This window comes from Lutzomyia longipalpis, chromosome 1 (genome assembly GCF_024334085.1).
Source record: "Lutzomyia longipalpis isolate SR_M1_2022 chromosome 1, ASM2433408v1".
Taxonomy (NCBI): domain Eukaryota; kingdom Metazoa; phylum Arthropoda; class Insecta; order Diptera; family Psychodidae; genus Lutzomyia; species Lutzomyia longipalpis.
Window position 1 is genome coordinate 37,593,173 of NC_074707.1, and position 14,134 is coordinate 37,607,306.

At 36.8% G+C, this 14,134-nt stretch overlaps 1 protein-coding gene across 1 annotated transcript in view; it reads right to left on the minus strand.

The window, feature by feature from the left end:
- Positions 1 to 337: 337 nt before the first annotated feature.
- LOC129790677 (homeobox protein homothorax-like) overlaps positions 338 to 14,134 on the minus strand; it is a 135,076-nt gene continuing 121,279 nt past the window's right edge. The window contains exons 7-8 of the mRNA XM_055828377.1: positions 12,985 to 13,043; positions 338 to 4,475 (exon numbers count right to left, since the gene is read on the minus strand). Of these exons, the coding sequence (XP_055684352.1) occupies positions 4,315 to 4,475; positions 12,985 to 13,043 (220 nt within the window). The 3' untranslated portion in view covers positions 338 to 4,314. The remainder of the gene's footprint in view (positions 4,476 to 12,984; positions 13,044 to 14,134) is intronic.

A 14,134-nucleotide genomic window follows, 5' to 3' on the forward strand; every position in this document is an offset into this window, starting at 1 on the left:
AATTTATTACTTACCCTAGATTTTCTTTTATTCTTCCACTTGCATAATTTCACTTAAACTTTTCATTTAAACTTCACTTTTTTTGAATATCGCACAACTGTAAAAAAAAATAAAAATATAAAAAAAATAATTTTTAGTCCATATGATTCTTCTTCAAACGTCCCGCAAGTTTTGTAGAATTTTCAGTAGATGAAAAACAAAGGAAAATTTCAAGCCAAAGAAATTCAATCCACAGCACCAACAAAATTGCGATTTAAAAAAACAAAAAAAACCTTCTCCCTTGCTCCAAAATCTTTCTTCGATTAAAATCAGCCCCGTCCAAATAAAACACATTGGGTTATTTTAATTTTTTTTACACAAGATGCGCATTTAATGCTTCTGGTTTTTCCAAATAAAAAGAAAAAGACTATACAGAAATTATGTTGTGTAAGTGTAATAATGCAAATGTACAGAGAGGTATTTATTATACAATAATTATGTATGTTGTTTTTTATCCTCCTACACAGTATGCTTCAAAATAGTTTTGCTTTTTCCCCATTTTTACAGGTATTTTTTCTTTAGATATTTTATTTGCTTGTTTTTTGTAAGAAATCCCATGATGTTCTATATGTTTTTTTTGCAAAATGGGTTTATTAAATTGAGCATATTTGAGTTTTTTTTTTCTTTACTTTAATTCACATAACAGAAAAAAGACAAAAACAGGATGAAAAGATTTCTTCACTCAACGATATTTTTCTTTTTCTTTTCTTTTAAATATTTATTTTTTTGTATATTTATTTCTCATTAAAATATTTACTTTATTATTTTTAAATAAGGTCCTGTCTTAATTTACTCAATTATTCTTCCTCAAGTTTCTTCTTTCGTATACATGGTTAAGGCGAATAATGGATAAACCATTTTGACGACAGCCAAAACGTTATCGAATTTAAGGATATTTCTTGTTTCCGTGTTTTTTTCTTTTCTCACTAAAATTTACTTTTATGCGGAAGTGGAACTCAAGGATAATCCCATGATTTTATCTAGAAAAAGAAAATGAATAATTTTGAAAAATTAAAATAAATTTAAGGACGAGCATATATATTTTTGAATTTTTTTGTAAGCAATATTTATTAACAATTTCTTTTTTTCTCTTAAGCTGCAGCCAGCCTGTTATTCCATACGAGATTTAGTTTTAATTTTATTGTGATTAAATCCGCGCAAATAGAATAGAAAAAATAAAAATTATCCAAAAAGTTTTCACAATTATTTTGGTTTCACTTTCAGGTGCAAAAGTGAGTATATCTTTTATCGTATACTGAGTTGGATGATTTAGGCGTGTCGATAAGAGGCTGTTTATTATCATTTTCTTGAGATTCTTACATTGTTCTTCTTCCCAATAATTATGCGTCCCTTCTGCAATGCTTTTTCGCATGCCATTCTCTTCTTTTATATTCTCTTTTAAATAATTCTTTCTTCTTTTTTTTGTTACATTTTTTTCGTACTACAAACACCCTGTAGAACTTGATCTGTCGCGGGATTTTATCTTTCTTTTCTTTCTTTTTATATGAAAAAGAAAAACTTATATAAGAAAACTCTTCTGTGTGTGGAAGTTTAATTTCATTTTACATCTTTTTTGGTCGATTGCTAGCCCTTCCTTCCACTTCCATGCTGCTTCAAAATGTTTCATTTTTCTTCTTTTTTTTTTCAATAAAAAATTCAATATGTATAAAGCAAAAATATATTTATATATTTTTATTCTTCCATTCTCTTTTTTTTTTAAATAGAAATCCATTGTAATTTATTTTTAATGTAGTTTTTTTTCTTTATGTAATTAATGTAGCAAAAAGCTCTAATTTTTCATTTTCACTTTTAAAAATGTTTAATCGTCCTTCAAAATTACGTATATCGAGTTGAATATAATTTTTTTTACTTCTTCTTCTCCTACTTTTTTTTTTGACTAAAAAATTTATTAAACAAAAAGCAAGATAAAATTTTTAAAAGCATTTTGTACTTGAAAAATAAATGAGAAATAAATATTCAAAAATAAATGAGAGAATTTAAAATTTTGCAAATGAAGAGAAATTAAAAATTTTTGAAAAAATATGAAAAAAAATAAATAAAATTTTTTAACCTGTGTTGGAGTCACTATGAAGTCTATGAAGATTTTGTTCTGCACCGTGAAGACATTTTTCCTCTTGAACCTTGATCCCTTTTTGTCCTTTTTGCATTCGGCAGCAGATTTTCTCTTTTCCTCCGGGAATATTAGACAACAAGTCCTAATGCTAATTTTTATGCCATGTTGGATTTCTTTTTCTTTATCTAAAAAAATTGTTATTTTCTTCTTCTCTTTAATGCTTATTACAATCACTTTATTACACAAACGGAGCCAAAGGATTGTGGTGAGACTATAAATTCTATTTTCTTCATTTTTTTTTAAATTTTAAATGTTTTCTTTACTGGTTGAATGATTGTGGTTTTTTCTTCAAATTTTTCTAGAGGTTTCTTTTTCTTTTTATTAGTCAACAGTTTAAAATTTGATATATTTTTTTCTTTTCATTTCATTCAGGTATTTTATTATAATATTTCTAAAAATTCTGCTTTTTAGTGACTTGATGGCTCATTTTGTGGAAAATAAAAAATCTTTTTGTACAGAAGAAAATATTTTTCTATTGTTTTTCTTTTCATGGAGTTGTGAGAATTTTTTTCTTTTCTTTTTTAACTATTTGAGAAATTTCGAGCTCTGCGGAAAAACGAATTGATTTTTTTTATTTAATAATTAATTGTAATAATAATAATTAATAATAATAATAATATACACAATAATAATAGTTTACGTTATTTGCAAGATATTTTTTTATAATTACAATTTTTTTCCTTTCTTTATTCTTCTTATAATTTCTTCTTATTACTTCTCATCCTCAAATATTTCTATTTAACTTACAGCTATGCATTTTTTTATTTATATTAATTCTTTCATCATTCTGAAATTCCTATTTATAAGTAATGACATATCCGGTCAGTCGGTATTGCCACTGCAAACCCTCGTGCAGTAAACATCATCCTGCGCGTAGATTTTCACTGTTTTCTTATTCTTCTCATTTTTTTTTCTTTAATGTTTCCTCCGCGGCTGTAGCGCTCCAATATCAGTGGAAATCCTTGCGTTTTTTGGTGGTTATTTTTTGTAGGAGAAATTCACTAAAGTCTGCTGATTGTTGGGCGTTGATCTACGGTTCCAAATCGTCAGAGTTTAATATCCACATTTATTCTCGTTCAATGACCAGCATTTAAGATTCACTATTTTTTTTAAATGTTTTTTTTTGCTTTTTACATTACTGCATTTTTTTTTAAATATATTAATTCTAATTTTTCATTTGTTTTCTCTTTACTGATTTTTTTTTAGAAAAACACTCCACTGATATTTATACGACTTTTTTGTTATATTAAATATCCTATTAATGCTCTTGTCTATGTCCTAAAATCATCATCATCTCTTAATTCACACTCTCCAGTTGCTGCATGTGATCGTTTTTTTTTCATTTTTACTTTATTTATAGTAATTTTGCTAGATTTTTTTCACTATAATTTATATTTCATTTCTTTTTTTCTCTCTCTATACTTAAAAAATTAATCACTGTAGTTTTTCCATTGTTTTCTTAACTTTTCATCTGCTCTCAAAGAAACTTATGAGTTCATCTCTCGCTAGCGTCGTCCAAGTGTCTTCGGTTGGAACACAGTTTACCTATCACTGCTTCATTCCCTTTCTTTCTTCACTATCTCTTTGTACACGACACTCTTAACACTTTACATTTTTTTTTGTACAAATAAATCACATTTTTACCCATTTTATTTCTCTTAGTTTTATGTTTAAGATCGATTTTAATTGGGAGATGCTCTCACACCTCCCAGTCACTCCAGTCGTGAAGGTCGTTGTTTTCTTTTCTATTTTTATGTGATTTTTTTTTAAATATTTAATAACTTTTTTTGTAGGTTTTTCCTCGATACAGATGTTCCGAAAGTTTTTCTCCGTATTTTTTTTTTGACATTGATGAATTTAGAGATGATCTGCATCGAGTGAAGGATTTGAGAAAAAAAAAGTTGATTGCACCGATTTGATCCTTCCACGCACTAAATTCCTGGCTTTTTAGACATTTTGGTGGTAACGTGGCTTTCATGAGCCGAGGGTCATCTCACTGGGATTGCTGAGAAGTTGACTAAAAGATGACACACTGCAACGAAAACATCCTTCAGTGCTCTTCACACTCTGCTGGCCAAGTTGCTCTGGTGGATGTACTACAATCCAATTGTCTTCCTACCTGATCCTCTCTGTGGTGCCCATTACAAATGATGGCCATAGTACTCGGCAGGTGGGTAGTGTGCGTAGCCTTGGTGGAAGGCTGGATCCCCAGGCGGGCGATGCATCATCTGCGCCTGACCATCCATCCAGCCCATAGCTTCGGGACCGTACGCCGCTGATGGACCTGCATGTGGCGGGAAAACTAATTAGGGAGGTCATGTCATGTTCTTTCGCGCCCCAGGGACTCCCCGTGCCAGCCTCCAGTACCAGCACAAAACTCTCTTCTTCCGCATTTCGGGGAATCCCTCACAGACTCCATATGCAAAAACGCACGTGGAGTCTGTGCGAATGTTTGCCATTAAAAGCGAAGACATTGTCTCCACAGTTCACCAGACACCATTCGGAGGCGCACATAGAGAGAGAGTCGCAATATCAATTAGGGAATTATAACTAATGGTAATGGGGCTTACTGGGTGGGAGATTTAGTGGGCTAAAATGTCGCTTACATCCCGCACAAAAGGTGTATTTGTAGCAGAGTTGAGAAACTTTATTGAGGGAGATTTTAGTGGATGAGATTTTTAGGGGGTAGTTTTCTGAATAAAGAATATTCTGATATTCAGGTTTAACAAGAATTATTCGGAATTATCGAAAAATATTCGTTTTATTCATGAAATATTCATGAAAATTTCAAATTAAATGTTCTTTCTTCTATTTACCAATATTCGGATAAAAAATGCAAAATTCCAAGAACCTAAAATTCAACATTATTCCAAAGATTAAAAAAAAACTCTTTTCTCTAATTTTCCAATGCAGATCAACTCTATACCATCGCGTTCTAAGTTGTGGTTTTCATCTACACTGGCTGCAAATTTTCTCGCATCGTAGAGCACAATGGGGCAAGGGTGGTTTTTGGGTATGAGTTTGGGGGATGGCGGAGCATTTGAGTGCAAGTCATATTAAATGGTGAAACGCGAAATAATTAAAACAGTGCCATAGTGGAAAATGTGTTCATCAAGAAATTAGCCAAATACCTTCACTCCGGTGCTCTTGCGCACCATTTCAAGTCGTCTCAACCATTTTGCACATTAAAAGCCATATTACGATTCGTTCGCTACACCATCGCTCCTCACGTTCATAAACTACCCCTTGGCACAGGGTAGGGGAGGAGGGGGCGTGCAAACACGGGGTGAGATTTTTTTTTCTCCATGTATATACCCTCGGTATGCTGTTGTTGCTCTTTGGGGCGGATGGTGTATGAGAGTGTGTAGTGTATGGTACGATACATATGGAAGCGGTGTATGCCGTTTAAATTAAACATTTCATCCCGAGAGTTACCCGTTTTCGTTTCAATATTACATGCGATATATCAAATGTATATACCCGGGGAGAGAAAAGCTCTCCATTTTCCCAACCCACACACATTCGCCTGTCCCCGAAGCTCTCATTCTCTCACTATACTTTTAGGCATGTGTGTTGCGGGGGGTTGCGAGTGCTTCAATGTGCGCCACCTTTTCCCCCGAATACAAACCCCGGGGTTGGAGATATAATGGCAATATGTGTATGCTGTGCATGTGTTTCCCAGAGAAACAGAGCGAGATGATATGGCAGGGAAGAAGGGGATGGGGGGTGGAAAAAGAAAACCCGGGGATATGAACGACGAGTTTTCATTTCCCCCCTCAAAACAGCCCCAAACTCCGGGGGTTTTGTGGAGACGAGTGGATGAGAGCGACCAAACCCAGAGGAACTCCACATGTGCTGGGAAGGAAATGGAATTCTCTCTCACATAGTGTAGTAGATATGAGGTTTGGCAGAATGGATTTTTTGGGTAGTTTTTTTCTCTCCACACACGACTATATGTAATTTTGCCCATTTCTCGACGCCAATCCCAAATTATGCGATGTTTCACCCACACCCCAGCCCATTCCCATGAGACCAACCCCATTCGCATACACCACCCAATTCAATATGAATGAAAAATTGTGAAAAATGCGTCTCTCCACCCCCTCCGACGAGAATCCCTCACACGCGCAACCCCAAGACATGATATGCAAAAAGGCAATATTTAGCATGGAGATCCTACCCTAATTTATTTATTATTGCAAAACTTTGCAACACCAAATATTTATTTTACCATGAGATATGTAATGAGATTTTTCTGTGTGCCACGCTCCCCGAAAAAACCCCATTGGATACTCCGCGGAACATATTCAATTTTTCTGCGATATATGCTGGCTGAGGGTGTTAGGCCCTAAGGGTAGGATGTCGGGAGGAGAGAAAAAAAGTTTATCGTTTTCCCATTACAATGGTGAAACATGCAGAGATGGGGCACATAAATTTCTCACTCATGGATATAAATTTCCAAATATATGCATCGTCTTGGGGAAGAACCCCCCGACCCCATCCATCCACTCTCTCTCTCTCACATCAAAAACCGCCCTTATAACACAGCCCCAGAATCTGCTGGCATTCCCAAGGAATGAATTTCTACAATGTGCCGGGGATCTGATGAGATGTTCCGGATCGCATTTCCGTATTTCCGATGAATGGAATTATGTATCTTCTTCGGGGAGTTTGTGCGAGAGAGAGATTTCTCGAAAGCTCCATTGCGCTCGTGTACGGTATAATCGCTTCCGAAAAGCACCCTCCATTTGAATATCCATCAGTTTGATTTGTTTCCCGGGGAGACCATACAACGAGGAAAAAATATTCAATGTTGGATTCTCTCAAGGATATTGGGTATATAGAGCGACAATTGCACAAAAGACATTTCAATTGAAAATCTTAAATTTAAGAAAAGAAAAAGATGGGGCTTGTAGAAGAAAAGCTGCCTCGTGAGATTTGTAACGAAGAAGGGTTTGATGATTTCAAAATGAAGGAAATAAATTCGTCACAGTTAAGAATCTGAGATTATTTCGACAGGTTTTGTAAGAGAAGCAAAGGGAATGAAAAGAAAAGAAAAGCCGAGGTTCTGAAGTAAAGAGATCCTAAGCAGTTTGATCAATTTTTTTGGTAAGAAATATTTGATATTTAATTAAGGAACTTTATAAATCTTTAAGGCTTTCTTTATTCAGAGGTTTTGATGCTCAGGAATTTATAGAATATAATTTTAAATTAACGAAATTGCTCTTAACAATTTGACCAGTTTTTAATCACAAAATCTCAATTAATTTGATCTTAAACCAAACCTATTTAGTATCGATCCAACACGTGTATCAATAGGTCGTAATTTCACCTCAATCATTAATCAACCGTCAATTTTCAGTGGGTTTTCAGTTATTTTTAACTTCATTCTCGCGAACTGATTGTCCCCATATTCTTTGGGTGCTGTATTGCAAACTGCAGTAGCGACTTTTGCGACATGCCCCGTGATTTACGACGCCGTAATATATAGCTAAGGAGTGATTTTCTAATTGAATTTTTATTTGGCGTATCGAATTCTTCTGGAACATTTTCACATGTGGATTTATGTCCCAATAGACGTGTGTGTAAGTTGATGCCCTTTGATGTGGCCGCATTAGCGTGTGTGTTATATGTCAGGAACTCTGGTGAATTTATGTAAAAAGAAAACAAGGTATTTTGCATGAATGACTCGGTGTACCTTAATCTCTCTCTCTGCACAAAGGTGCTCATGGAAGGCAACAACAACGAGAGAAAAAAAAATGGGAAGAAATCCAATTAAATACATGCCATTACACAAAATTCGGTTTATCTCCCTTTTAGTCGTTCCTTCGGGTGCATTTTGGGGGATATTCCAAGCTATACATGGTGAGTTGATATATAATTTGAGACAATGGTACTGTGTGAGAGGAAATGGGCATAAATCCTAATTTCTCGATCATCCCCATGTGCAAACAAGTCGCCATTTTAATTTCTTCACCACCCCAACGTAGCATCCATTATTGGCAACTCTTAATGGCCGTTAGCGCAATCATTTCCACATATCCACCCATTTCTGTTTGAGCCCTTCTCTCTCCACGGCACCGGTGTGCGAGCCAATCAATGGGATTTATGTATTATTCAGGCCGTAAAAAGGAGCAAAATCTCTCGTCCTCATCTCGGGGATTCGATTTTTCATTCGGAACACAATCAACCGTGTTAGTGGGTGGGGTGGGTAGCGTGGAAAGCCTAAAGGTAGTTGGAAGAAAGAAAATTCGTTTTTGCGAAACAATTCCCATGTCGCAGATGGTATAGTTTCTTATTCTCTTACGTCTATTTTGGTGGGCAACGACAGTTTGGGGAGTAATTAAGAATCCCCAAATCATTTATCAAGGGGTTGGGTATACTGGTGCGGTGTCCTCTTTGGTGTTGTTGATTGCTCTACGGCACCTAGAGGGCTCGTTAGGGTTGCCATTTCCCGGATGCCAAATCGTTAATTCCCAGCCTCGACTTCACTCCTTCACTGTGGCGACATACACACAGCTCCTTCCTTTACACGGAAAATCTACCAGGCTACCCACCCAGGTATTATACCCTTGAACAATTCATCCCAAAAACCCTCCCCGCATAGCTTGGAAGATGCTGTGCGGGAGATTTGTTGAAATTACCTGGCATCTAAAATTGCTTTTCGAAATGTTGTCGCTTAATTCCAACTCCGTTTGTTGCATAATTAAATGGCATAAATTCTTTTCGTATCCATGTGAGGGGGAGTTCCAGAAAAAACAAAGTCCCAATGAGATTATAATTAAAATAAATTCTATGTAGTTTGCTTGAGAATCATTAAACTCATATAAATTCCATTCCATTTGCCCACCCAAACCACCCACCCAGATGGAATTCCTCGGGTGCCAAACCCCAAAACTCATCATTGGGAAATTCCGCACCCACACACCGCCGCCCCCCAGCGAAGGGGGTGCGCTGCGGTTGAAAAGAATACAGCAATGCCTGGGACATTTATCCCCATTTCAGCAATCCATGGGGGTAGCCCATCGCAGCTTTCTCTCACTACAACATGGCTATATCTGTTGCAATGAGTGGAATACATCAGTGTTTGGTTTATGTTTTGTGACACCACATTGATTTACTGCCGGATTATCGTCACTGATGACGACAACAAGAACCCAACTTGGTGCGACACACGATGCGGAATTTCAGGGTGGGATCGAGATGGAATCCTTAATAGATACACATTGAGGGCTCTAAATCAATCTCCAAATTTTATACGTTGCAGGATTGTCGAGGATTTCTTCCGCAGATTCGTCTCCCTTTTTTCCCCATTTCGCCATACATCTACGGATGAGATAAAACACCCCCTTATGCTGCGCCTCCCTTCAATAATACACGCATTTTGCATAATCTCACTACTCTGTGGGCCATATATCAAGTCCAGGAAAGGATGGGGGGAGGATGAGCTTCTCTCCACATCGGGAAGACATCAATAAGAGAAGAGAAATTATCCTTGAGAATCTCAATTGGGGACTTCCTTACAAGGATTTTGAATTTTTACATGTGTGGCCAAAAAAAGGGGTTGGAGCTTTGCAGATTTTTTGGTCCTTGAATTGTCCCTTTAATTTTTAAATTATTATTTGTTCCTTCAAGAATTTTCAAAATTAATTTCTTGTCAAAAGAAAAAAAACCGAAAAGTGTTGAATTTATTCCATTATCCTCTACAATCTCCTAAAATATACTCTTGTATCAATCGCAGAGGAAAATGTAAGCCTTTAGCACCCTTAACTCTGGAAAATAACAAAAGGCAGAAAAGTCGCTATTCTGTATTCACCCCCGTGTTAGGTTTGGTTGGTGTTTGAAGGAGTTTCCCGTCATAAATTAAAGTTCTTTTCGGCCGAATTGTATGTGGCAACGAGGGGCCTTCATCAGCAAGTCATCGATGCATAGCGATGAGGCGCTAAACTATAAAAGTTTTCAAGGCCGATGGACCCTTTTGCTGCATAGCCTCCCCATTGACGGTGGTGGCGTGATGGATGGCACCCTGAGGGTCAATGGACCGCCATTTCTCAACCTGTCGCAGCCACCAATTCTTCTATGCGAAAAAGAGTATTTTACTAGAGCACCCCCACTACCCTGGTAAAGGTTGGGGGCGTTATATGCCTTTTTCCCCAGAAGAGATCCTGATGTGGGTGAAAATGGATACAATAGAAGAGGGTGACGCGGAGAAAGGAGTTTGTATGCTTGGTGAGCGTATTAAATAGGACAACCGGGAGATTTTGGGTTGATGATAGGAACGAACGGAGCACACCCCTTGGCAGCCCCCCTTTGAGAAATCCATACACATGAGCTTCCCACCCCCCGCCCTCGGCCGTGGATTCGGATATCTCGATGGGAAAGTGTTGAAGAGCGGAAGGAACGAGGGATTTTCTCGCTGGAAAATTTCCCGGTTGTATTGAAGGCACATACGGGTGTAAGGAAAATAAAACCCCGTTGAAAGATTTATGTCTTGGGGACTGTCACGGCGGGGCCAACTTCTCATCGGTGGGATTATTCCCAAAGTTCTGCAAGGGTTTTCCACATTGTACGGAAGGGAGGTGGTGGTGGAGAAATTAAATTGGCCCAAAACGAAATGGGAATGCAATATCATTTTCTCTCAAAATGGAAATTTCCCCAGAAATATTGACGAATGGCTTTCACATGTGGATTCGGATATCCTATAAAAGCCACAAAAACACCCCCAAAAGCATTGCATTTTGGGGATGCTGTCGTTTGGAAGAGTATATTGGTATGTATTTTAAGAGACATGCTTTTGCACTTTATCTCACTCACACCCTCATACAGTTGGGCACCACCCCCTTCGGACAACCCCCCTTGCTATATGATGTTTGCTGCTATATGGAATGAAATGGTCACAGAATACGTGATGCAGTGCTTCCAGGGCAGTAATTTTCCCAAATATATATGGGGAGTTAATTGCAATGCAATATAGCAAAATGAGCAAATTGCCAATCTGATGATCAGACTCCCATTGGACATGTGTCCCCAATATATTAGAGTTTATTTGCCTTATTTGCACTCTCTCTCAATTCAATGGAGGACCCGAAAACAGGGAAAGGACATTAATGTTTCCAAATTTACCGCAGTTATAGAGAAATGCTAAATGAAGTGATTATTTTGGGAAATGAAAAGGATTCGATGCATTAGATGCTATTTTAGGGATGTAAAACAGAATTATGATTTATATTTTAGAACATGATCAATCACCAATAAAAATTAATGAATGATTTATCAAAATTATTTCATTTGTTAAATTAATTTTATGGATTTGTAAAAAAAAAAATTCTTTTGCTTTTCAAAGTAAAAGGAAATGATACAAATTTTCAAGAAAATATAGAATTTTTGTAGAAAAAAAGAAAATTCAACAATTTCCCCGAATTAAAAAGAAATGCAGAGAAATTCAACAAATCTCCCACGAAAAGTCTTTCACGAATTCTCAGCCATTCACCATGATATCCGTGCCTCTATAGAATTCAATATCCTGAGTGAATTTTCCACCCTGCTGGTATTTCTTTTCTCCCTGTGAGAATACGGGAAAATTGAAAAGGAAGATTACAAAGTTTTGCGACTTCGCATCTTGAATTTATATTGTCTGCTTACGGTACCCTCCGTGGCCATTTGTATTATTAATTTTTCACATGATCTTCCCCGGAAAAGATTGAAGGTGTCTTCCGTGTAGATGCGTGGGAGGTTGGGTGGAGAAAAAAAAGTCTCATGAAATTGGAAGAGTTATGTTGCCTTTAGCTGTAGGGACGTCTTAAAAAGTTTCACCTCTTTTTGTAATGTAATTTAATTTCATTCAAAGAGTGATATTTGTGGGACGCAAAAAGGGTTCTCTCACTCTCTTTTGGTGAAGAGCGTCATCCCTAGCGCATGGTGCGTGGAAGTTTCTTTTCACCTCGGTGTATTTCTAATTAAATTTCATTAATAACGCGTAACGCACCTGCGCTTAGAATTTAAATTGCTAATTTATTTTTCACCTGAATCCCCAACACTGTCTCTCAATGGACCATTTTATCATATCCTGGGGATTTTCTTTATTACACCAAGAGGGGGATTTTCCCCAGAAAGGGACTTTTCCACATGAAAATCCACCTGGGAAATGCGTGGGAGGACCACGCGAGGATTTTTTTTTTCGGAGAAGAAGGAACCCAATTTCCCTCCGAAAAGTTCTTTCCAAAATCTCAGGCAGGAGGAGGATAGCTAAATATGAAATGGATGAAGGAATACGCGCGTCACTGACACGGTTAGGAAGTGTGGCGAGGAGGTTACTTCCTTGACGGAGTCACATCATCCCCCTCTGTGAGCTCAAACCCCCGGTGATGAGTGTGCTTATTTACAGAACACAAAAGATGAACGTAAAATGGTCGTAAAAAGATCATTCGGTGGAGAGAAAATGGGCAAAATGTGTGGCGTACAACCCTCTGGGTAAACACCAACACAACAAATTTAATGGCAATGATGTCTGCAAGTTTGAACCGAGAAAGCTCACCATTTGATCCATGACCTACAGCAAGTTTACTAAACACTCTGCATAACACACTTCAGGTCAAATTGGCGGGGATGCGCGACAGATGAAGCTCTCTTCAGTCGTTTAATTTAATTTCATAATGAAATTATTATCATCACGCCTCACATTTGACTGTTAAACACTTTTGGGATTACTCTATGTGCGAGATGCTGCGACAGAACGCCCTCTAAGGGTGGGAGTTTTATAGGGGTAGGGGGCGGATTTGAATAAGATAGATTTTTAATGAAAGTCTACTTACCGGCTCTATTCGATTGGTCAATCATTGGTTGTACGATCCTACGCCTCGCATTGATAAACCTGGAAAAAAAAAGAAAAATTAGTTTATGGGAAAATTTATTTATGATTTTCTTCAAAATTATTTATGGAGTTTGAGTGAAAAAATTCCTTCTGTTTTGATGGTTCAATATTCCAAGAATATAATTTCTTTGTGTAGAAATTTCGTGAAATTATCAAGAAATTTTTAAAAATATTTTGCTAAAATGCAATATTTCTCATTTAGCTAAAAAAAAATACAAAAATAAAAATCCAAAATTAGATTTCAATTTAATTCTCCTAATTTCAGCATACAAAACATCGTAACAAGAAGAATGACTACAAAATGGCAAATTGTCTGCATGAGGGTGATGTTGAATGAGCATAAGGAGGGGACCCCAAAGAAGACTTCTTTTCCCACTACCACTCGAGATTCCATTGAAACCATTCAATCCGTCGTTTTATAACTTCTTGTCTGGTAAATAAAATTTTTATATTCTTTTTTTTTCTTCCTTCCACCACAAAGCAGATTCTATTGAAAAAAAAAGTGAAGAGAGGGAGAAAGATTCCGTGGCTTTTATATGCGTGCGGGATGTCTTCGGTGTGGTATATACCCTGAGATTTTGGAATCCCACACCCGGAGAGCTTCGTGCCTGATGGTTGGAAAAAGCTCCGTGAGCCACAAGTCAAGCTGATGAAGATGACGTGATGTGCGACGTGTAATATCGCTTTTATGTGAATTTTATTGCAAGTTTGTTCAGTCGTAAAATGCAAAAATCCGTTTCTTTTACGAGTCAACTTGATGCTAGCAGATTATGATTATTATTATTACTATTATTATAGGTTTCATCGGTGGAATGATAAAACGTCATTTTCTTTTGCAGTATGTTTTTGGTGGAAGCGACAAAAAGACGACACAATTGCCAGAGAATATTATTCCGTGTGTGGGGATTTTTATGGGGACACAAATATTTTTGTAATTGAGTACAAAATATTGTGTGTGAGTTAGGTCATGGTTTGTGCTGCTTTTTTCCATTCTACTTCATACATTTTGTGTTTTTTTTCTTTATTAATCAGCTGGAGTGTCTTATGAGTCTGCTTTTTGTTGGTTCAACTCTATTAAGCAATTGGAATGA